At 42.6% G+C, this 24,975-nt stretch overlaps 1 protein-coding gene across 1 annotated transcript; it reads left to right on the forward strand.

The window, feature by feature from the left end:
• The first annotated feature begins 1,323 nt into the window (after positions 1-1,323).
• On the forward strand, positions 1,324-24,274 carry LOC121587349 (basic proline-rich protein). Its single transcript, XM_041904252.2, has 4 exons — positions 1,324-1,514; positions 21,588-23,668; positions 23,866-23,949; positions 24,129-24,274. The coding sequence occupies exons 1-4, from the start codon at positions 1,460-1,462 to the stop codon at positions 24,129-24,131; spliced, it is 2,223 nt and encodes a 740-aa protein (XP_041760186.1). The 5' UTR covers positions 1,324-1,459; the 3' UTR covers positions 24,132-24,274.
• Positions 24,275-24,975: the final 701 nt, after the last annotated feature.

Genomic DNA, 24,975 nt, shown 5'->3' on the forward strand with positions numbered 1-24,975 from the left:
CAGCATGCAACAATTTCAACGATTTTACAGAGTTACGGTTCATATAAGGAAATCAGTCAATTGAAATAAATTCATTAGGCCCCAATTTATTGATTTCACATGAATGGGCAGGGGCACAGCCATGGGTGGGCCTGGGAGGGCATCGGCCCACCCACTTGGGAGCCAGCCCCACCCACTGGGGAGCCAAGCCCAGCCATTCAGAATGAGTTTTTCCCCACAAAAGGGCTTTATTACAGACAGAAATACTCCTCAGTTTCATCAGCTGTTCGGATGGCTGGTCTCAGATGATCCCGCAGGTGAAGAAGCCGGATCTGGAGGTCCGGGGCTGGCATGGTTAGATGTGGTCTGCGGTTGTTAGGCCTGTTGGACGTACTGCCAAATTCTCTAAAACGATGTTGTAGGTGGCTTATGGTAGAGAAATTAACATTCAATTATCTGGCAACAGCTCTGGTGGACATTCCTGCAGTCAGCATTCCAATTGCACGCTCCCTCAAAACTTGAGGAATCTGTGGCATGGTGTTGTGTGACAAACTTGCGCATTTTAGAGTAGCCTTTTATTGTCCCCAGCACAAGGTGCAACTGTGTAATGATCATGCTGTTTAATCAGCTTCTTGATATGCCACACCTGTCAGGTGGATGGATTATTTTAGCAAAGGAGAAATGCTCACTAACAGGGATGTAAACTAATTTGTTCACAAAATTGGAGAGAAATACGCTTTTTGTGCATATGGAACATTTCTGGCATATTTTATTTCAGCTCATGAAACATGGGACAAACACTTTACGTGTTGCGTTTATATTTTTGTTCAGTATAACTAGACCATTAGTACATCATACTTCTTGGAGGTGCTCAGAAATACGTCAAGGCTGGATGATCAAAGTCAAGGTTCATCACACCATCAGAAGGCCTGTACTGATCTCTGCTGGATTCCTTCAAATATTGCAATTGGCCGAGAAAAGACATCCAGTTTGCATAACCTATTATTAACGTATAAAAAAACATCTGATTTTGAAACTCGAGAGTTCATAATCTATCTTTTGTTGAAACTGATTCAATTTGTGCGTGGTAGCAGCAGCAGCAGCAGTGCGCCACATACTATGTTAGACCTGGGGTGTATTCATTCCTCGGGTTCCGATGCAAAACGCTTTACAACGGAAACGAGCGTTTCTAGTGGACAAATACAGGTAGGTCCTTCCCAGTTTCATTGGCTCGGCTTCCGTTTGGTTCCTAGAGTAAACGTTTCCGTTGCTAAATGTTTTACAACGGAATCCTACTAATGAGTACACCACTGGTTTTGCAATCCAAGAATAGTGAAGGAAGGAAGTGGTTAATGTCACAATTTGATTTATCATGACCTATGAGCCAAGCATTTACGGGAAAGCTTTCATTTACCAGACGCTCTTATGTGTAGTTGTAATTTCTTATAGCTAGATAGGTTGGTGTTGCCTCAAAGTCACAATGCGGACAATATTACTGTTTGTTGTGTTGGTTTATTTGTCTGGTGGTGTCAGAGGTGAGTTCAGATTTTGCCAAATATCTAGCTAGCTAATTTAGGTCTATCAATCTGCTAATCTGAATTAGCCTAGACCGGGTGCATGCCATACTGCTGATAAATGTTACTTTTTATAAATGTATTTTACCCTCAGTGACGTTACAATAACTTTGACCACATAGTATTTTGCTTTAACGTGTGCTGGGTACCGAGACTGGCTATCTAACGTTAGATAATCAATTTGATCAGAGGGACGTTAGAACATGACAAGGCTAACGTTAGCTACCCCCAATTAGTTAGTTTTGCTGGTAGCCTAATGTTATACCTAACTGGCTAAGTAGCTAATCTTATCAAATCATTGTTGGATGGAGGGAACTTGCTAAATCGGACACAAGACTGACAGTGCCACATAGCTAGTTTTTAATCCATGTTTTGGTTTAAAAACTGTAAATACTCTGCTGCAGTTTTCTTTCTCATGTATTCGGGTGTGGGCGCGTTCCAGATAGTGATGAAGAACGTTTTTTTTTTTACTGACTCGAGTCATGATTCGTTTTTTTGAGTGACTCCTTAATTTTAGTCGTTCGTTTGACCTACTAATGCTGTGTGTGTGTGTGTGTATATATACAGTACCAGTCAAAAGTTTGGACACACCTACTCATTCAAGCGTTTTTCTTTATTTTTACTATTAGTGAAGACATCAAAACGAGGAAATAACACATATGGAATCATGTAGTAACCAAAAGTGTTAAACAAATCAAAATATTTTATATTTGAGATTCTTCAAAGTAGCCACCCTTTGCCTTGATGACAGCTTTGCACTCTCTTGGCATTCTCTCAACCTTTACACTCCTACCCGTATATGGGTTGAAAATGGCAGATTTGGACACTGATAAACGCCTAAATGGGAACGCAGTGGCTGTACTGTAACATGCTATACATGATGTCAGAACTCAGGGTCTCCACTTCACAGCTCAGTATGGGTTTTGACTGGGAGCCGTTCTGAACTTGAGCACAGCGTGTTGCCCCATCTCTGCTTCTAATTGGGCAACTTTTTTTGTTGTCTGAGTGAGGGAAAGGCTGTAAATTACGAGGACTCAATGCATTTTGAAAGATGACACGTTGAGGATTATAATAAATAAATACCGCTTTGATGTCATACAAACAAGCCAAACACCCGTGAGTCCAAATGTGCACTTCACATTTCCATATCATAAAACTCATGTAATATACAGTGTCAACGTTTATGATCACTATGTTTGATGTACAGTTACAAGATGACATGGTGTTATACCCTGGGTTGTCCTAAACAGAATGAGCCTACAGTGCCTTCAGAGTATTCATACCTTTTGACTCATTCTACATTTTGTTGTGTTACAGCCTGAATTCACACAATACCCCATAATGACAAAGTGAAAACATGTTTTTAGATTCTTTTAGCACATTTATTGAAAATGAAATGCAGAAATATCTCATTTACATAAATATTCATACCACTTTGCTATGACACTCCAAATTGAGCTCACGTGCATCCAATTTCCTTTGATAGTCCTTGACGTTGCTACAACTTGATTGGAGTCCACCTGTGGCCAATTCAATTGTTTGGACATGATTTAGAAAGAAACATATAAGGTCCCAAAGTTGACAGTGCATGGCAGAGCAGAAACTATGCCATGAAGTCCAAGGAACTGTCTGTAGATATCCGAGATAGAATTGTGATGAGGCATATATCTGGGGAAGGGTATAGAACAGTTTCTAGAGTGTTGAAAGTTTCCAAGAGCACAGTGGTCTCCATCATTGACAAATTGAAAAAAATATGGAGCTAATAATTCATTTGATTTATATAGCGCTTTTCTACCAATTGAGGTACTCAAATCGCTTTACATAGTAGGGGGAAACTCATCCACCACCAATGTGTAGCACCCACCTGGGTGATGCACAGCGACCATTTTTGTGACAGAACGCTCACCACACAACTGTGATCAGGTGGAGAGGTGAGGAGTGATATGCCGCTTAGGTGGCCATGTTGGGAATTTTCACATGACACCAGGGTTAACACCCCTACTCTTACAATAAGTGCCATGGGATTTTTCATGACCACAGAGAGGACACCCGTTTAACATCCCATCTGAAAGAAGGCACTATATGCAGGGAAATGTTCCCTTCACTGCCCTGGGATCTCCTTAGACCAGAGGGAATAGTGCCCCCTACTGGCCCTCCAACACTACTTCCAGCAGCAACTGGTCTCCCATTCAGGGACCGACCAGGGCCGGCCCTACTTAGCTTCAGAGGCAAGCCAGCAGTAGGATGCAGGGTGGTATGCTCTGCCTAGAGGTGGTATACTTTGCCTAGAGCTGGCCGTCCGACCAAACTGAGCAATCGGGCAAGATGGACCTTGGTCAGGGAGGTGACCAAGAACCCAATGACCACTCTGGCAGAACTACAGACTGCCTTGGTTGAGATGGGAGAACCTACCAGAAGGACAACAGTCTCTGCAGCTTTATGGGAGAGTGGCAAGACAGAAGCCACGCCTGAGGAAAAAGGCACATGACAGCACGCCTGGAGTTAGCAAAAAGGCAGAGCCAAATACAGGCAAATCCTTGATGAGAACCTGCTTCAGAGTGCAAATGGCCTTAGACTGGAGCAAAGATTTACGTTCCAACAGGACAATGACCCAAAGCATACAGCCAAAGCAATGCTGGAATGGCTTCAGAACAAGAATGTGAAAGTCCTTGAGTGGCCCAGCCAAAGGTCAAAGACACAGGTCAAACGTTTTCTGTAAGTCTTCACAAGGTTTTCACACACTGTTGCTGGTGTTTTGGCCCATTCCTCCATGCAGATCTCCTCTAGAGCAGTGATGTTTTGGGGCTGTCACTGGGCAACACAGACGTTCAACTCCCTCCAAAGATTTTCTATGGGTTTGAGATCTGGAGACTGGCTAGGCCACTCCAGGACCTTGAAATGCTTCTTACGAAGCCACTCCTTCGTTGCCCGGGCAGTGTGTTTGGGATCATTGTCATGCTGAAAGACCCAGCCACGTTTCATCTTCAATGCCCTTGCTGATGGAAGGAGGTTTTCACTCAAAATCTCACGATACATGGCCCCATTCATTCTTTCCTTTACACAGATCAGTCGTCCTGGTCCCTTTGCAGAAAAACAGCCCCAAAGCATGATGTTTCCACCCCCATGCTTCACAGTAGGTATGGTGTTCTTTGGATGCAACTCAGCATTCTTTGTCCTCCAAGTTTAGTTTTTACCAAAAAGTTCTATTTTGGTTTCATCTGACCATATGACATTCTCCCAATTCTCTTCTGGATCATCCAAATGCACTCTAGCAAACTTCAGACGGGCCTGGACATGTACTGGCTTAAGCAGGGGGACACATCTTGCACTGCAGGATTTGAGTCCCTGGCGGCGTAGTGTGTTGCTGATGGTAGGCTTTGTTACGTTGGTCCCAGCTCTCTGCAGGTCATTCACTAGGTCCCCCCGTGTGATTCAGGGATTTTTGCTCACCGTTCTTGTGATCATTTTGACCCCACAGGGTGAGATCTTGCGTGGAGCCCCAGATCGAGGGAGATTATCAGTGGTCTTGTATGTCTTCCATTTCCTAATAATTGCTCCCACAGTTGATTTCTTCAAACCAAGCTGCTTACCTATTGCAGATTCAGTCTTCCCAGCCTGGTGCAGGTCTACAATTTTGTTTCTGGTGTCCTTTGACAGCTCTTTGGTCTTGGCCATAGTGGAGTTTGGAGTGTGACTGTTTGAGGTTGTGGACAGGTGTCTTTTATACTGATAACAAGTTCAAACAGGTGCCATTAATACAGGTAACGAGTGGAGGACAGAGGAGCCTCTTAAAGAAGAAGTTACAGGTCTGTGAGAGCCAGAAATCTTGCTTGTTTGTAGGTGACCAAATACTTATTTTCCACCATAATTTGCAAATAAATAAATAAAAAATCCTACAATGTGATTTTCTGGAGAAAAAAAATCTCATTTTGTCTGTCATAGTTGACGTGTACCTATGATGAAAATTACAGGCCTCTCTCATCTTTTTAAGTGGGAGAACTTGCACAATTGGTGGCTGACTAAATACTTTTTTTCCCCACTGTATAAGCGCGATAGGTATGTTTATAGCTGCGGATATGCACCCATTCTCGGTGGTTGAGAATAGGGGGTTCAGAACCTCATGGAAGCTGAAAATGTCCCAGTTCTTCCATGGCCTGCATATTCAGACATGTTACCCATTGAGCATGTTTGGGATGCTCTGGATCGACGTGTACGACAGCATGTTCCAGTTCCCTTCACTATCCAGCAACTTCACACAGCCATTGAAGAGGAGTGGGACAACATTGCACAGGCCACAATCAACAGCCTGATCAACTCTATGCGAAGGAGATGTGTCGCACTGCTTGAGGCAAATGGTGGTCACACCAGATACTGACTGGTTTTCTGATCCACACCCCTCCCCCTTTTTTTAAGGTGTCTGTGAACAACAGATTCATATCTGTATTCCCAGTCATGTGAAATCCATAGATTAGGGCCTGATGAATTTATTTCAATTGACTGATTTCCTTATACATTGCATTCGGAAAGTATTCAGACCCCTTGACTTTTTCAACATTGTTACGTTACAGCCTTATTCTAAAATTGATTAAATAAAAATAAAATCCTCTTCAATCTACACACAATACCCCATAATGACAAAGCGAAAACAGGTTTTTATTTACATAACTATTCAGACCCTTTGCTATGAGACTCGAAATTGAGCTCCGGTGCATCCTGTTTCCATTGATAATCCTTGATGTTTCTACAACTTGATTGGAGTCCACCTGTGCTAAATTAAATTGATTGGACATGATTTGGAAAGGCACACACCTGTCTATATAAGATCCCACAGTTGACAGTTCATGTCAGAGCGAAAATCAAGCCATGAGGTCGAGGGAATTGTCCTTAGAGCTCCGAGCTCCGAGACAGGATTGTGTCAAGGGACAGATCTGGGGAACGGTAGGAAAAAATGTATGCAGCATTGAAGGTCCCCAAGAACACAGTGGCCTCCATCATTCTTAAATGGAAGAAGTTTAGAACCACCAAGACTCTTCCTAGAGCTTGTCGCCTAGCCAAACTGAGCAATCTGGGGAGAAGGGCCTTGGTCAGGGAGGTGACCAAGAACCAGATTGTCACGCTGACAGAGCTCTAGAGTTCCTCGGTGGAGATGGGAGAATCTACCAGAAGGACAACCATCTCTGCAGCACTCCACCAATCAGGCCTTTATGGTAGAGTGGCCAGACAGAAGGCACTCCTCAGTAAAAGGCACATGACAGCCCGCTTGGAGTTTGCCAAAAGGCACCTATATACTCTCAGACCATGAAAAACAAGTTTCTCTGGTCTGATGAAACCAAGATTGAACTCATTGGCCTGAATGCCAAGCGTCACGTCTGGAGGAAACCTTGCACCATCCCTACAGTGAAGCATGGTGGTGGCAGCATCATGCTGTGGGGGTGTTTTTCAGCAGCAGGGACTGGGAGACTAGTCAGGATGTAGGGAAAGATGAACGGAGCAAAGTACAGAGAGATCTTTGATGAAAACCTGCTCAGAACCTCAGACTGGGGCGAAGGTTCACCTTCCAACAGGACAATGACCCTAAGCACAAAGCCAAGACAACGCAGGAGTGGCTTCGGGACAAGTCTCTGAATGTCCTTGAGTGGCCCAGCCAAAGCCTGGACTTGAACCCGATCGAACCTACAGTTGAAGTCGGAAGTTTACATACACCTTAGCCAAATACATTTAAACTCAGTTTTTCACAATTCCTGACATTTAATCCTAGTAAAAATTCCCTGTCTTAGGTCAGTTAGGAGCACCACTTTATTTTAAGAATGTGAAATGTCAGAATAATAGTAGAGAGAGTGATTTATTTCAGCTTTTATTTCTTTCATCACATTCCCAGTGGGTCAGAAGTTTACATACACTCAATTAGTATTTGGTAGCATTGCCTTTAAATTGTTTAACTTGGGTCAAACGTTTCCGGTAGCCTTCCACAAGCTTCCCACAATAAGTTGGGTAAATTTGGCCCATTCCTCCTGACAGAGCTGGTGTAACTGACTCAGGTTTGTAGGCCTCCTTGCTCGCACACACTTTTTCAGTTCTGCCCACAAATGTTCTATAGGATTGACGTCAGGGCTTTGTGATGGCCACTCCAATACCTTGACTTTGTTGACTTTAAGCCATTTTGCCACAACTTTGGAAGTATGCTTGGGGTCATTGTCCATTTGGAAGACCCATTTGCGACCAACCTTTAACTTCCTGACTGATGTCTTGAGATGTTGCTTCAATATATCCACATAATTTTCCTTCCTCATGATGCCATCTATTTTGTGAAGTGCACCAGTCCCTCCTGCAGCAAAGCACCCCCACAGCATGATGCTGCCACCCCCGTGCTTCACGGTTGGGATGGTGTTCTTCGGCTTGCAAGCTACCTCGTTTTTCCTCCAAACATAACGATGGTCATTATGGGCAAACAGTTATGTTTTTGTTTCATCAGACCAGAGGACATTTCTCCAGAAAGCACGATCTTTGTCCCCATGTGCAGTTGCAAACCGTAGTCTTGCTTTTTTATGGCGGTTTTGGAGCAGTGGCTTCTTCCTTGCTGAACGGCCTTTCAGGTTATGTCGATATAGGACTTGTTTTACTGTGGATATAGATACTTTTGTACCTGTTTCCTCCAACATCTTCACAATGTCCTTTGCTGTTGTTCTGGGATTGATTTGCACTTTTCGCACCAAAGTACGTTCATCTCTAGGAGACAGAATGCGTCTCCTTCCTGAGTGGTATGACGGCTGCGTGGCCCCATGGTGTTTATACTTGCGTACTATTGTTTGTACAGATGAACGTGGTACCTTCAGGCGTTTGGAAATTGCTCCCAAGGATGAACCAGACTTGTGGAGGTCTACAATTTTTTTTGGTCTTGGCTGATTTATTTTGATTTTCCCATGATGTCAAGCAAAGAGGCACTGAGTTTGAAGGTAGGCCTTGAAATACATCCACAGGTACACCTCCAATTGACTCAAATGATGTCAATTAGCCTATCAGAAGCTTCTAAAGCCATGACATCATTTCCTGGAATTTTCCAAGCTGTTTAAAAGCACAGTCAACTGTAAACTTTTGACCCACTGGAATTGTGATACAGTGAATTATAAGTGAAATAATCTGTCTGTAAACAATTGTTGGAAAAATGACAAAGTAGATGTCCTAACCGAATTGCCAAAACTATAGTTTGTTAAGAAGACATTTGTGGAGTGGTTGAAAAACGAGTTTTAATGACTCCAACCTAAGTGTATGTAAACTTCCGACTTCAACTGTATCTGGAGAGACCTCCTGAAAATAGCTGTGCAGCTACGCTCCCCATCCAACCTGACAGAGCTTGAGAGGATATGCAGAGAAGAATAGGAGGACCTCCCCAAATACATGTGTGCCAAGCTTGTAGCATCGTACCTAGGAAGACTCAAGGCTGTAATCGCTGCCAAAGGTGCTTCAACAAAGTATTGCGTAAAGGGTCTGAATACTTATGTAAATGTGATATTTCCGTTTTTGAATTTGTAATACATTTGCTTAAGTTTCTAAGAAACGTTTTTTGCTTAGTCATTATGGGGTATTGTGTGTAGCTTGATGAGAAAAAAACAATTATCAATTTTAGAATAAAGCTGTAAAGTAACAAAATGTGGAAAAAATCAAGGGGTCTGAATACTTTCCGAATGCACTGTATGAACTGTAACTTAGTAAAATTGTTGCATGTTGCGTTTTATATTTTTGTTCAGTTTACATCGTTTTGTTCACACGCTAGTGTAGGTTGGTGGAAATCCCCATCGACTGAGGGTGAGGGGTCACCATTATTTAGGTTGGATGGAAATTAAGTAGAATAATAATAGTAAACTACATTCATCAATCTGACTCCAATACTATATGAATAAATGCAACAGGCCATGTCGTTCTCTCGAGGATCTAGCAAGATAGCGAATCATTGCATCACCGACTCAGTATGACTATATTGAACATGTGTTTAACTTGCATCATTATGCAATGATTAAGAGGCTCGATACAAATAGCTAATCCTGGCGACCAATGTACTAGCAGCTCAGGGATGTCAAGTTGGTACCCAAACATGTGCTATGTGTAATTAACAACTATCAGTAGACCTACTAAAGACAGATAGTCAAATGATTACTCTGTAAAACGAGGAATGGTTTTATTCTAATAAATTATATTAGTTGCATTTTCACGAATGAATTGACACTCAATTACAGTGTACATGAAATACATGTTACATTACAGGATAAGACAGAGTACATGACTATCACCAATAGACTAAGATTTAATGTGGTTACACGTGTCTTCAGTTCAGAATAATCTCTAAAATAAAAAAATATGCGCGTCTGATAAACACAGGAGCTTGGTAGCAAGTTATCCAAGTATGAGTGAATTCACTGCCCTTTTAACCAAATTCAAGTGGGAACGTTCCCCCAACCTGAATTAACATTTCTTAACATTTTGCTAGTTTAAATAAAAGACAAGAAAACACACCCAGATTATAATCTAATCAACTCAATTTGAATGGTATGACCAGGCAACAGGAATGTGCCTGATAACCAGTCAACCCAACATACAATTTCAATCCAGTCACTTGAAAAATACATCAACCAGAAAACATACAATGCAATAATACATATCAAAATGTGCAGCTCTTTGTAAGCTCTTGAAACAAACCAAACACAATTTTAATTCACACAGTAACAGTAATTTAGTCAATGCAAGTTATCAGTCATCACACCTCTCCTAGCATCAATGACCCAGGACTTCCGCGGGAACGTCTCTTTCTCAAGATTGCAACGGGAACGTCTCTTTCTCAAGATTGCAACGGCGATGGTGTGACTCTCTCCTGTGAGATGCAAATACAGTGAGGGAAAAAATAATTTGATCCCCTGCTGATTTTGTACGTTTGCCCACTGACAAAGAAATGATCAGTCTATAATTTTAATGGTAGGTTTATTTGAACAGTGAGAGACAGAATAACAACAACAAAAAACAGAAAAACACATGTCAAAATTGTTATAAATTGATTTTTCAATTTAATGAGGGAAATAAGTATTTGACCCCTCTGCAAAACATGACTTAGTACTTGGTGGCAAAACCCTTGTTGGCAATCACAGAGGTCAGACGTTTCTTGTAGTTGGCCACCAGGTTTGCACACATCTCAGGAGGTATTTTGTCCCACTCCTCTTTGCAGATCTTCTCCAAGTCATTAAGGTTTCGAGGCTGACGTTTGGCAACTCGAACCTTCAGCTCCCTCCACAGATTTTCTATGGGATTAAGGTCTGGAGACTGGCTAGGCCACTCCAGGACTTTTAATGTGCTTCTTCTTGAGCCACTCCTTTGTTGCCTTGGCCGTGTGTTTTGGGTCATTGTCATGCTGGAATACCCATCCACGACCCATTTTCAATGCCCTGGCTGAGGGAAGGAGGTTCTCACCCAAGATTTGACGGTACATGGCCCCGTCCATCGTCCCTTTGATGCGGTGAAGTTGTCCTGTCCCCTTAGCAGAAAAACACCCCCAAAGCATAATGTTTCCACCTCCATGTTTGACGGTGGGGATGGTGTTCTTGGGGTCATAGGCAGCATTCCTCCTCCAAACACGGCGAGTTGAGTTGATGCCAAAGAGCTTGATTTTGGTCTCATCTGACCACAACACTTTCACCCAGTTCTCCTCTGAATCATTCAGATGTTCATTGGCAAACTTCAGATGGGCATGTATATGTGCTTTCTTGAGCAGGGGGACCTTGCGGCCGCTGCAGGATTTCAGTCCTTCACGGCGTAGTGTGTTACCAATTGTTTTCTTTGTGACTATGGTCCCAGCTGCCTTGAGATCATTGACAAGATCCTCCCATGTAGTTCTAGACTACTTACTCACCGTTTTCATGATCATTGCAACTCCACGAGGTGAGATCTTGCATGGAGCCCCAGGCTGAGGGAGATTGACAGTTATTTTGTGTTTCTTCCATTTGTGAATAATCGCACCAACTGTTGTCACCTTCTCACCAAGCTGCTTGGCAATGGTCTTGTAGCCCATTCCAGCCTTATGTACAGTGGGGAAAAAAAGTATTTAGTCAGCCACCAATTGTGCAAGTTCTCCCACTTAAAAAGATGAGAGAGGCCTGTAATTTTCATCAAAATACTTATTTTCCACCATAATTTGCAAATAAATTCATTAAAAATCCTACAATGTGATTTTCTGGAATTTTTTTTCTCATTTTGTCTGTCATAGTTGACGTGTACCTATGATGAAAATTACAGGCCTCTCTCATCTTTTTAAGTGGGAGAACTTGCACAATTGGTGGCTGACTAAATACTTTTTTCCCCCACTGTAGGTCTACAATCTTGTCCCTGACATCCTTGGAGAGCTCTTTGGTCTTGGCCATGGTGGAGAGTTTGGAATCTGATTGATTGATTGCTTCTGTGGACAGGTGTCTTTTATACAGGTAACAAGCTGAGATTAGGAGCACTCCCTTTCTCGTTACCTGTATGCTAAATGGCATATTATTATATAAGACACCTGGGAGCCAGAAATCTTTCTGATTGAGAGGGGGTCAAATACTTATTTCCCTCATTAAAATGCAAATCAATTTATAACATTTTTGACATGCGTTTCTTTTGATTTTTTTGTTGTTATTCTGTCTCTCACTGTTCAAATAAACCTACCATTAAAATTATAGACTGATCATTTCATTGTCAGCGGGCAAACATACAAAATCAGCAGGGGATCAAATACTTTTTTCCCTCACTGTATACAGCCATCCAGCCGGACAATGCCAAAATGAATCAACATGCCAACATCGCTAGACGCACACACATTTGTTCACTCTATTTTTTGACTACACTAGGTTGTTTTTCAATGTTTGTTTGAGCTTGCTCAGCTGCTAGGAAGAGATGTCTGAGAATCGAATCTCTCACAGACTAACCTAACGTAGCCAGGCGTAAAAGAAGGGAGGTTCTCTTCTGCACTGTTCAACAAATCCATGAAATGTGAAGGAGGAGTTAAGATGGAGTGTCGCCTTGTTAACGTAAAAGATTATGGATATACTGACAAGATACTTGTCGCTCCGCCCTAACAATGGGAGTCGTTGTCCACTAAGCGACACGGCAGGCTGTCTAGCTCCCGCCTTTCTTTTCTTTGGACTTCTCATTATTTTAATACTTTTTTGAATATTCGATGAGGGTTGTTGATGTCATCTGCCTGCATTCAATGGAGAGAGATGCTATACTACTAGCCTCATGCCATGAATATGCATAGATTCAGATTGTTTAATAGTCACATGTACAGGGTTGCAGGTGTGATTGCAGGGTACAGTGAACATTTTAGGCTTTGAGCTTCAACATCAAATGTTATGTCACATGTGCTGAATACAACAGGTGTAGACCTTACAGTGAAATGCTTACTTACAAGCCATTAACCAACAATGCAGTTTTAATAAAGAATACCGAAAAAATATAAAAGTAACTCATAATTAAAGAGCAGCAGTAAAATAACAATAGCGAGGCTGTATACAGGGGGTACCGGTACTGAGTTAATGTGCGGGGGCACCGGTTAGTCGAGGTAATATGTACATGTAGGTAGAGTTATTAAAGTGACTATGCATAGATAATAAACAGAGAGTAGCAGCAGTGTAAAAGAGGGGTTGCCATTTGTCAGGGTAGCCATTTGATTAGATGTTCAGGTGTCTTATGGCTTGGGGGTAGAAGCTGTTTAGAAGCCTCTTGGACCTAGACTTGGAGCTCCGGCACCGCTTGCCGTGCAGTAGCAGAGAGAACAGTCTATGACTAGGGTGGCTGGAGTCTTTGACAATTTTTAGGGCCTTCTTCTGACACCGCCTGGTATAGAGGTTCTGGATGGCAGGAAGCTTGGCCCCAGTAATGTACTGGGCTGTACACACTACCCTCTGTAGTGCCTTGCAGTCGCAGGCCGAGCACTTGCCATACCAGGCAGTGATGCAACTAGTCAGGATGCTCTCGTGCAGCTGTAGAACCTTTTGAGAATCTGAGGACCCATGCCAAATCTTTTCAGTCTCCTTAGGGGGAATAGGTTTTGTCGTGCTCTCTTCACGATTGTCTTGGTGTGCTTGGACCATGTTAATTTGTTGGTGATGTGGACACCAAGGAACTTGAAGCTCTCAATCTGCTCCACTACAGCCCTGTCGATGTGAATGGGGGCGTGCTTGGTCCTCTTCTTTTTCCTGTAGTCCACAATCATCTCCTTTGTTTTGATTACGTTGAGGGAGAGGTTGTTGTCCTGGCACCACACGGCCAGGACAACAACCTCTCCCCTATAGGCAGGATTAAGTGAAATAAAATAATAAAAATTGTAACAACTGTGGCAGTGATGAATAAATATACACTACCGTTCAAAAGTTTTTGGTCACTTAGAAATGTCCCTTGTTTTCGAAAGAAAAGCAATTTTCTTGTCCATTAAAATAACATCAAATTGATCAGAAATACAGTGTAAATGGCTATTGTAGCTGGAAACGGCTGATTTTTTTATGGAATATCTACATAGGCGTACAGAGGCCCATTATCAGCAACCATCAGTCTTGTGTACCAATGGCACGTTGTGTTTGCTAATCCAAGTAATTATGTTAGCACAGCTGAAAACTGTTGTGCTGATTTAAAGAAGCATTAAAACTGGCCTTCTTGAGACTAGTTGAGTGTCTGGAGCATCAGCAATTGTGCGTTCGATTACAGGATCAATATGGCCAGAAACAAATAACTTTCTTCTGAAACTCGTCAGTCTATTCTTGTTCTGAGAAATGAAGGCTATTCCATGCAAGAAATTGCCAAGAAACTGAAGATCTCGTACAACGCTGTGTACTACTCCCTTCACAGAACAGCGCAAACTGGCTCTAACCAGAATAGAAAGAGGAGTGGGAGGCCCCGGTGCACAACTGAGCAAGAGGACAAATACATTAGAGTGTCTAGTTTAAGAAACCGATGCCTCACAGGTCCTCAACTGGCAGCTTCATTAAATAGTACCCGCAAAACACCAGTCTCAACGTCAACAGTGAAGAGGCGACTCCGGGATGCTGACCTTCTAGGCAGAGTTGCAAGAAAAAGCCATATCTCAGACTGGCCAATAAAAAGAAAAGATTAAGATGGGAAAAAGAACACAGACACTGGACAGAGGAAGATTGGAAAAAATTGACAAACTAATCAAAGTTTGAGGTGTTCGGATCACAAAGAAGAACATTTGTGAGACGCAGACCAAATGAAAAGATGCTGGAGGATTGCTTGATGCCATCTGTCAAGCATGGTGGAGGCAATGTGATGGTCTGGGGGTGCTTTGGTGGTGGTAAAGTGGGAGATTTGTACAGGGTAAAAGGGATCTTGAAGAAGGAAGGCTATCTCTCCATTTTGCAACGCCATGCCATACCCTGTGGACGGCGCTTGATTGGTGCCAATTTCCACCTACAACAGGACAATGACCCAAAGCACAGCTCCAAACTATGCAAGAACTATTTAGAGAAGAAGCAGTCAGCTGGTATTCTGTCTATAATGGAGTGGCCAGCAAAGTCACCGGATCTCAACCTTATTAGGCTGTTGTGGGAGCAGCTTGACCGTATGGTACGTAAGAAGTGCCCATCAAGCCAATCCAACTTGTGAGAGGTGCTTCAGGAAGCATGGGGTGAAATCTCTTCAGCTTACCTCAACAAATTGACGACTAGAATGCCAAAGGTCTGCAAGGCTGAAATTGCTGCAAATGGAGGATTCTTTGATGAAAGCAAAGTTTGAAGGACACAATTATTATTTATCTTAAAAATCATTATTTCTAACCTTGTAAATGACTACATTTCCTATTCATTTTGCTATATTTCCTATTCAAACAAACATTTAATGTATGTTTTCATGGAAAACAAGGACATTTCTAAGTGACCCCAAACTTTTGAACGGTAGTGTATGTCCATTAAATGAAGGCAGAGTAAAGACTGGGGGGGTGGGGTGGAATTACCATAGGGGGAGCAGCAGCATGACCAGTGAGCACGCCCCTATCCACATCGACGGGACCGCAGTGGAGAAGGTCAAAAGCTTCAAGTTCCTCGGCTTACACATCACTGACAATCTGAAATGGTCCACCCTCACAGACAGTGTGGAGAAGAAGGCGCAACAGCGGCTCTTCAACCTCAGGAGGCTGATGAAATTCAGCTTGGCCCCTAAGAACCTCAGAAACTTTTACAGATGCACAATTGAGAGCATCCTGTCGGGCTGTATCACCGCGTGGTATGGCAACTGCGTCGCCCGCAGCCGCAGGTCTCTCCAGAGGTTGGTGCGGTCTGCCCAATGCATCACCGGGGGCATACTGCCTGCCCTCCAGGACACCTACAGCACCTGATGTCACAGGAAGGCCAAAAAGATCATCAAGGACATCAACCACCCAAGCCACTGCCTGTTCACCCGCTATCATCCAGAAGGCGAGGTCAGTACTGGTGCATCAAAGCTGGGACCGAGAGACTGAAAAACAGCTTCTATCTCAAGGCCATCAGACTGATAAATAGCCATTATTAGCCGGCTACCACCCGGTTACTCAACCCTGCACCTTAGAGGCTGCTGCCCTATATACATAGACATGGAATCACTGGTCACTTTAATAATGGAACACTAGTCACTTTAATAATGTTTACATACTGCTTTACTCATTTCATATGTATATACTGTATTCTATTCTATTGTATTTTAGTCAATGCCACTCCGACATTGCTCATCCTAATATTGATATATTTCTTTAATTCCATTATTTTACTTTTAGAGTTGTGTGTATTGTTGTGAATTGTTAGATACTACTGCACTGTTGGAGCTAGGAACATAAGCATTTCGCTACACCCGCAATAGCGTCTGCAAAAAATGTGTGTGAGACCAATAAAATGTCATTTGTTTTGAGTTAAATAAAAAACAATAAAACAATTTCAAAAAAAGAAACAGCAGCTGGTCTGCACATGCTCTGAGGGCACAGCTAGAAATGCCGTCTGGGCCTAGGGAAAGATTGAAAATGTCAGAACACAACAGCCAGCTGGTCTGCACATGCACCGAGGGGCACGGCTAGAGATGCCGTCTGGGCCGGCAGCCGTGCGAGGGTTAACACGTTTGAATGACTTACATACGTCCTCAGTGGAGACTGTGGGTTTGTAGTCCATGTTGTCATCGGGGGCTCTCCTCGGCAGCTCAGGATCATTGTGCTCAAATCTTGAGAAAAAGGTGTTTTGCTCGTCCGGTAGGGTGGCGTTGGTGACTGTGATGTGACTGGCTTTCTTTTTGTAATCCGTGATCGTTAGGAGCCCCTGCCACATACTCCTTGTGTCCGACCCACTGAATTGCTCCTCCACTTTGTCTCTATACTTGTGTGTTCGCCATCTTGATCGATCTGCGTAAGTCATATTTGTACTGTTTAACCAAACTATTGTCCCCGGTCACCTTACCCTATTTATAAGCAGCATCTCTCTTTCAGTTTTCCTACAAGGCTGCTATCAATCCACGGTTTTTGATTTGGGTATGTTTTGAAAGATACTAGCCACCTTGAGACAACTCTGATATAAAGTGTTTTTTCTCAAAGTTGAGGGGATGTCACGTGTCCTACTTATATCAGCACACTCGTAACAACCTAAGTATTATGAAACTTCTGTTCAATCAAATAAACCTCATGTAGCAAATAAGCCATTGTTTTTTTTTTACCCAATTAAAAAAAAAAACGAAAAAACACCACCTGCTGGAGGGAGACAGCTTTTCCGCCGAGTTGGGCCTCTCTCTTTACCTCTTACTCTCTGTTAACATCCAAAAGCAGACATCGCGTCACAGGCTCTCTCTTCCATTTCCCCTGAAAACCGGAACTTCCAGTTGTTGGCAACCAGGGCCTAAAATTAACACCCGCCAACTGCGGGTAGATTTTGGCATTGGCGAGTAAAATGTATATTTCACCAGCCACGTTAGCGGGTGGTCAGGGCTCCACAGTGCAAGCATTTCACTTGCATTTGTGAATAAAAAGTCAAGTATGATCACATTTATAGTAAAATAAATGCTGCAGTAGCTGTTTTCAAAGTATTTCTGACATTTTTGTTTCATAGCTGTTAAATGAATCGCACAAAATCAAAGAACTACGAATCCTAAATAGCCTATTCCACCTTGCGTGCTGCGCAGCCAGCAACATGAGTGAAATATTCATTTTTAGAAGAGCAGTGCACAGGCATAAAAGTTGGTCTAATTGACTTGAAACAAAAGTCTACTGAAGTGAGACTTTGTCCTTGTGTTTCTTGGCTATTTACATTGTTTTGTTCACAAGCTAGGTTTTTCTGTGTTTGAGTTTCAACTGCTAGGGAAGAGAAAACAACACTTTTACTAGTCAGACTAAATCTCACAGGCACAAACATGACTTGAGTTGCGCTACCACGGTAACCTCCCACCCTTAAATGGGCAGGTGAACATCATTGTCTCGTCTGTAATATTTTGGTTAAAAGACTCAGGTCACAAAAAATGTAATTAAACAATATACCACATTACTTCTTACTAGCAATACCTTTATTGTTTTAGAAACATTACAACGCAGGCTCATCTATTTTTTTGTGTTTTGTTGGTGTAATTTTAGCAAAAAACTAATATTTTGTCTGGTAAAAAATCTTGAGTGGCTGGTCGATTTTTTTAAATCTACCTGCCACAGTGGCTGGTGGTGTCAGGTTCGTTCAATGACGGGTCAGACCAAGGCGCAGCGTGATATGCGTACATGTTTATTCAACTTAATAAACACACGACAAAACAATAAACGAACCGTGAAGTCCTAAGGTAGACACACAACAAACCTTAACTGGAACAAGATCCCACAACTAGACAGTGCCAATAGGCTGCCTAAGTATGATCCCCAATCAGAGACAACGAGCGACAGCTGCCTCTGATTGGGAACCACACCGGCCAACATAGATCTATACATACTAGAACGACAACATAGAATAAACACAACAAAGAATATACACACCCTGACTCAACATATACGAGTCCCCTGAGTCAGGGCGTGACAGGTGGACCAAAAACGAAATGTTATGCCCTGTTCGCAACTCTGCTAAGGCTACTCAGACAGACATGCGAGTCCCACCACAGTAATGGCCTGCCCCTTAAAGGGGCAGCTGAACATTGTTGTCTCACCTAAGTTGACTCAAATATTTTAGGGTACATTGTACTTGATTGAGCATGGAACACTTTTATTTTTTTTTGTCATTTCTTATCATAAAAACACTCTTCCTCAAATACTTTAATTGTGCTCCTAAATTTATTTGTGTGGTCCTACATTTTTCAACTTAGGAGTACATGTGCTCCTTGTAAAAATGTCAGCATAGAGCCCTGCCTCTGTGGCTAAAGTATAGGGCCCGGTTCACCGATTATTATCAGCCGATATTGGCCTTTTAACGCTATCGGCCGATAATTCCACCGATAACTGATATTCAATAAATAGGATAAAAAAAGTGAATATCATGCTTATCTGAACATTTAGGGGGTGGCGAACTTGGCGATGTCACGACGATTTGGGGGCAGTAGGTTCAGAACGACAACTACAAAAACTACAAAATAATAATAATAATATGCTCCACTCTGTTGGTGGAGTTAATCAGAAACTTCCTTCACCATGGAGTGGTTTTGACCTTGGGCGAATCGATGTCTCTGCTCCACTCTGTTGGTTACAGCTTAGCCATGCACAATTGCATAGAAAAAACCTAAAACGTCCCTTGTTTGTCACGAATGTTGAATACAATTATATTTTAAGTTACTCTGCCGATTGTCCGTGGGGTTGGTCCTTCAGTGGGTTGAAATTTGAGACCATATCCACAGGAAAGTATTATTAAACTGACTTCAAAACGCGGGTCTCTGTGTGGGTCAATCAAGATTTTATTTGCTTGTGACCTAAGGCACGTGCACAAGACGGAAGTACATGCATGCGATGCATGCATACTAATCGAAGTCTTGCAGGTGTTTACATGGTTTTGACCCACTGAAGGACCAACCGCACAGACAACTGGTAGAGAAAGTCCAAATGTAATTTTATTCAGCATTCTGGCTTGTAAAGAAACTTTCCACATTTTTTAAGTGCTTTGTTTGACTGAGTATACCAAACATTAGGAACACCTTCCTAATATTGAGTTGCACCCTCCCCTTTTGCCTTCAGAACAGACTCAATTTGTCAGGGCATGGACCCTACAAGGTGTCGAAAGCGTTCCACAGGGATGCTGGCTCATGTTGACTCCAATGCTTCACACAGGTGTTTCAAGTTGGCTGGATGTCCTTTCGGTGGTCAACCATTCTTGATACACACGGGAAACTGTTGAATGTGAAAAACCTAGCAGCGTTCCAGTTCTTGATACAAACCAGAGCGCCTGGCACCTACTACCATACCCCGTTAAAAGCACTTAAATCATTTGTCTTGCCCATTCACCTTCTGAATGGCGCATACATGCAATCCGTCTCAATTGTCTCAACGCTTAAAAATCCTACTTTAACTCGTCTCCTCCCCTTCATCTACACCAGGGGTGTCAAACTCATTCCACGGAGGACTGAGTGTCTGCAGGTTTTGGGGTTTTCCTTTCAATTAAGACCTAGACAACCAGGTGAGGGGATTTCCTTACAATTAGTGACCTTAACTCATCAATCAAGTACAAGGGTGAAGTGAAAACCCGCAGACACTCGGCCCTCCGTGGAATGAGTTTGCATTCAACTGGTCAGTCTGTCATGGAAAGAGCAGGTGTCCTATACTCAGTGTATACAAGTCATTCCACTTCAAAAAGCACAAGAAAAATGATTTTACACCCACCATCTCAGATTGTTCTGAAATTCTTTCTGTAGTTAACAGTTAAGATTAGCATTTCTGAAACATTTTGTTGAAATATAATTCGATCTCTGAGAAATGAAGCTAATTGATTGCACCCAAATTGGCCATTTTGATTTATAGGATTCATATAATCGTCAATAAATATAGTACCTAACATCCGATTTGGACCATAATTCTTTGTAACAATGAGTAGGACATGAGGAATCCAATAAAATGATCAAAAGCCACCCACAGACCCACCACAATCCCATTCCAACAACCAATATACAGTATTGGTTCTCTGTTTGACAAGTAGTATGGAGCTGCTTGGCTTAGCCTTCTGGTTTTTCATCCTTTGTAATGTATTCCTTTTGAATCTGATGATGTTTTTTTCACCCTGTTCATAGAAATTAGCCATCTTAAAGTTGCTTGCATTATTTACCATAAAACTGTGAAAGTACCACATTTAATATAGTACCCAACATCTGTGGGTGGCTTGTGACCATTTTATTAAATTCCTCATGTCTTGCTCATTGTAGGAAGAAGTTTGGTCCAAATCAGATGTTGGGTACTTTATTAATTTAATATTATGTGACTCCTTGTCACGCCCTGGCTCGGGGGACTCTTAAATGTTGAGCCAGGGTGTGGAGTTTCTGTTACATTTTCTATGTTTTCGTTCTAGATCATTTAGATCTATGTTGGCCAGGGTGGTTCCCAATCAGAGGCAGCTGTAGCTCGTTGTCTCTGATTGGGGACCATACTTAGGCAGCCTGTTTTCACTAGTATTTTGTGGGATCTTGTTCCGTAAGGTTTTGTGTATAACCTAGGACTTCACGTATCGTTTCGTTTGTTGTTTTGGTTCGTGTGTGTACTTAATAAAGAATGTACGCTTATCACGCTGCGCCTTGGTCCGCTTCATCTGTCGACGATCGTGACACTCCTATACATTTTAAAGGGCCAATTTGGGTGCAATCAATTAGCTTAATAACATTTCTACTAAATAATGTTTCAGGAATGCTAATCTTATCTGTTTCTAACTACAGAAATGATTTCAGAATGATCTGAGATGGTGGGTGTCATGACTTGCTGAAATGACCCATACAAAGAATTGGTATTACAGTCTGATTAATTAGGAAAACTGTAGCTGCAGTCAGTTTAATTTTCACTAGGCAGTCCAGCAAATGCATTTAATCAGCTCAACATGTTAATGTAGTGTGTTAAATCTACAGGTGCTCTGCAAAGGAAAACTCAGCACCAGGAACCTCTACTGGAAAGGAACCAGCACCAGGAACCTCCTACTGGAAAGGAACCAGAAGCAGGAGCACCTACTGGAAAGGAAGCAGGAGCAGGAGCACCTACTGGAAAGGAAGCAGGAGCATCTAATGGAAAGGAACCAGAAGTGGGAATATCTACTGGAAAGAAACTACCACCAGCACCAGGACCATCTACTGGAAAGGAACCAGAAGCAGGAGCATCTACTGGAAAGGAACCAGAAGCAGGAGCATCTACTGGAAAGGAACCAGAAGCAGGAGCACATACTGGAAAGGAACCAGAAGCAGGAGCACCTACTGGAAAGAAACTGCCACCAGCACCAGGACCATCTACTGGAAAGGAACCAGAAGCAGGAGCACCTACTGGAAAGGAACCAGAAGCAGGAGCATATACTGGAAAGAAACCTGAAGCGGGAGCACCTACTGGAAAGGAACCAGAAGCAAGACCATCTACTGGAAAGGAACCAGACGTAGGAGCACCTACTGGAAAGGAACCAGAAGCAAGACCATCTACTGGAAAGGAACATGAAGCGGGAGCACCTACTGGAAAGGAACCAGAAGCAAGACCATCTACTGAAAAGGAACCAGAAGCAGGAGTATCTACTGGAAAGGAACCAGAAGCAGGAGCATCTACTGGAAAGAAACTGCCACCAGCACCATCTACTGGAAAGGAACCAGAAGCAGGAGCACCTACTGGAAAGGAAGCAGGAGCATTTACTGGAAAGGAACCTGAAGCGGGAGCATCTACTGGAAATAAACTGCCACCAGCACCAAGACCATCTACTGGAAAGGAACCAGAAGCAGGCGCATCTACTGGAAAGGAACCAGAAGCAGGAGCATCTACTGGAAAGGAACCAGAAGCAGGCGCATCTACTGGAAAGGAACCAGAAGCAGGAGCATCTACTGGAAAGGAACCTGAAGCGGGAGCACCTACTGGAAAGGAACCAGAAGCAAGACCATCTACTGGAAAGGAACCTGAAGCGGGAGCACCTACTGGAAAGGAACCAGAAGCAAGACCATCTACTGGAAAGGAACCAGACGTAGGAGCACCTACTGGAAAGGAACCAGAAGCAAGACCATCTACTGGAAAGGAACCTGAAGCGGGAGCACCTACTGGAAAGGAACCAGAAGCAGGAGCACCTACTAGAAAGGAACCAGACGCAATACCATCTACTGAAAAGGAACCAGAAGCAGGAGCATCTACTGGAAAGGAACCAGAAGCAGGAGCATCTACTGGAAAGAAACTGCCACCAGCACCATCTACTGGAAAGGAACCAGAAGCACCTACTGGAAAGGAAGCAGGAGCATCTACTGGAAAGGAACCTGAAGCGGGAGCATCTACTGGAAATAAACTGCCACCAGCACCAAGACCATCTACTGGAAAGGAACCAGAAGCAGGCGCACCTACTGGAAAGGAACCAGAAGCAGGAGCATCTACTGGAAAGGAACCAGAAGCAGGAGCATCTACTGGAAATAAACTGCCACCAGCACCATCTACTGGAAAGGAACCAGAAGCAGGAGCACCTACTGGAAAGGAAGCAGGAGTATCTACTGGAAAGGAACCTGAAGCGGGAGCATCTACTGGAAATAAACTGCCACCAGCACCAAGACCATCTACTGGAAAGGAACCAGAAGCAGGCGCACCTACTGGAAAGGAACCAGAAGCAGGAGCATCTACTGGAAAGAAACTGCTACCAGCACCAATACCATCTACTGGAAAGGAACCAGAAGCAGGCGCACCTACTGGAAAGGAACCAGAAGCAGGAGCATCTACTGGAAAGAAACCTGAAGCGGGAGCATCTACTGGAAATAAACTGCCACCAGCACCAATACCATCTACTGGAAAGGAACCAGAAGCAGGCGCACCTACTGGAAAGGAACTAGAAGCAAGAGCATCTACTGGAAAGGAACCTGAAGCTGGAAAGTATAACTTCCATGGCCTGCGTGATGAGGCAGAGAGCAGTCACTTCTTTGCTTACATTGTGTGTACAACTGTGTTTGTGGCAGTGCTCTACATTAGCTACCACAACAAGCAGAAGGTACTTGGCTCCTAATTTACACATTACAGCTTTTGATTCTTAGTCATAATCTGGGTAATTAGACCATGAAAAGATGCCTCCAAAACAAGCAAATCCAAGACACTAGTGATATCATGAATGTGTTTGATAAAAAGATGTAAGATAACGGTCAATGAAACAAGATGTGAAACAGGCCTATTATTGTCTATTTTTGCCAGATCATAACCTTTTGCGTCGATGGAAAGAGGTCGAGATCGGGACACCGGCCCAAAACCACAGAGTACACTAAGCTGGAACAGAATGTAAGTATAAAAAATATATGGTAGTGTCAATTCAATCACTTTCTTTGTTTTATTTATTGCTCTGTCCATGCATGGAGGTTTCTGAATAGTGACATGATTCTCCCAATGTGTAATGCAGGGTGTCAGAAGCTTATTGGTTGTTGTTTCCATCTGGCACTAATTTTTGTTTTCTTCTTCAGTAGTGAAGTTGCATCACTGTCCTGCCAGAACTGTGGAGATAGGTGTTAATTAAATAAGGCACCAAACTGGTTCATGGTGAAAGAACACTTGCTTGGTTGAATCAATATATATATATATTTTTTTGGGGGGGTAGATCAGCTTAATATTGCAGATAGATTGTAACTTCCATCAATGTAATTGTCTGCATCACTTCCAATACCCCATGTTTTATTTTATATATATATATATATATATATATATATATATATATATATATATATATATATATATATATATATATACACACATACATATATACACACACACACACACATACATATATACACACACACATACATACATATATACACACACACATACATACAGTGGGGAAAAAAAGTATTTAGTCAGCCACCAATTGTGCAAGTTCTCCCACTTAAAAAGATGAGAGAGGCCTGTAATTTTCATCATAGGTACACATCAATTATGACAGACAAATTGAGGAAAAAAAATCCAGAAAATCACATTGTAGGATTTTTAATGAATTTATTTGCAAATTATGGTGGAAAATAAGTATTTGGTCACCTACAAACAAGCAAGATTTTTGGCTCTCACAGACCTGTAACTTCTTCTTTAAGAGGTTTCTCTGTCCTCCACTCGTTACCTGTATTAATGGCACCTATTTGAACTTGTTATCAGTATAAAGACACCTGTCCACAACCTCAAACAGTCACACTCCAAACTCCACTATGGCCAAGACCAAAGAGCTGTCAAAGGACACCAGAAACAAAATTGTAGACCTGCACCAGGCTGGGAAGACTGAATCTGCAATAGGTAAGTAGCTTGGTTTGAAGAAATCAACTGTGG

The sequence above is a fragment of the Coregonus clupeaformis genome, chromosome 18 (genome assembly GCF_020615455.1).
Source record: "Coregonus clupeaformis isolate EN_2021a chromosome 18, ASM2061545v1, whole genome shotgun sequence".
In the NCBI taxonomy this organism is placed as follows: domain Eukaryota; kingdom Metazoa; phylum Chordata; class Actinopteri; order Salmoniformes; family Salmonidae; genus Coregonus; species Coregonus clupeaformis.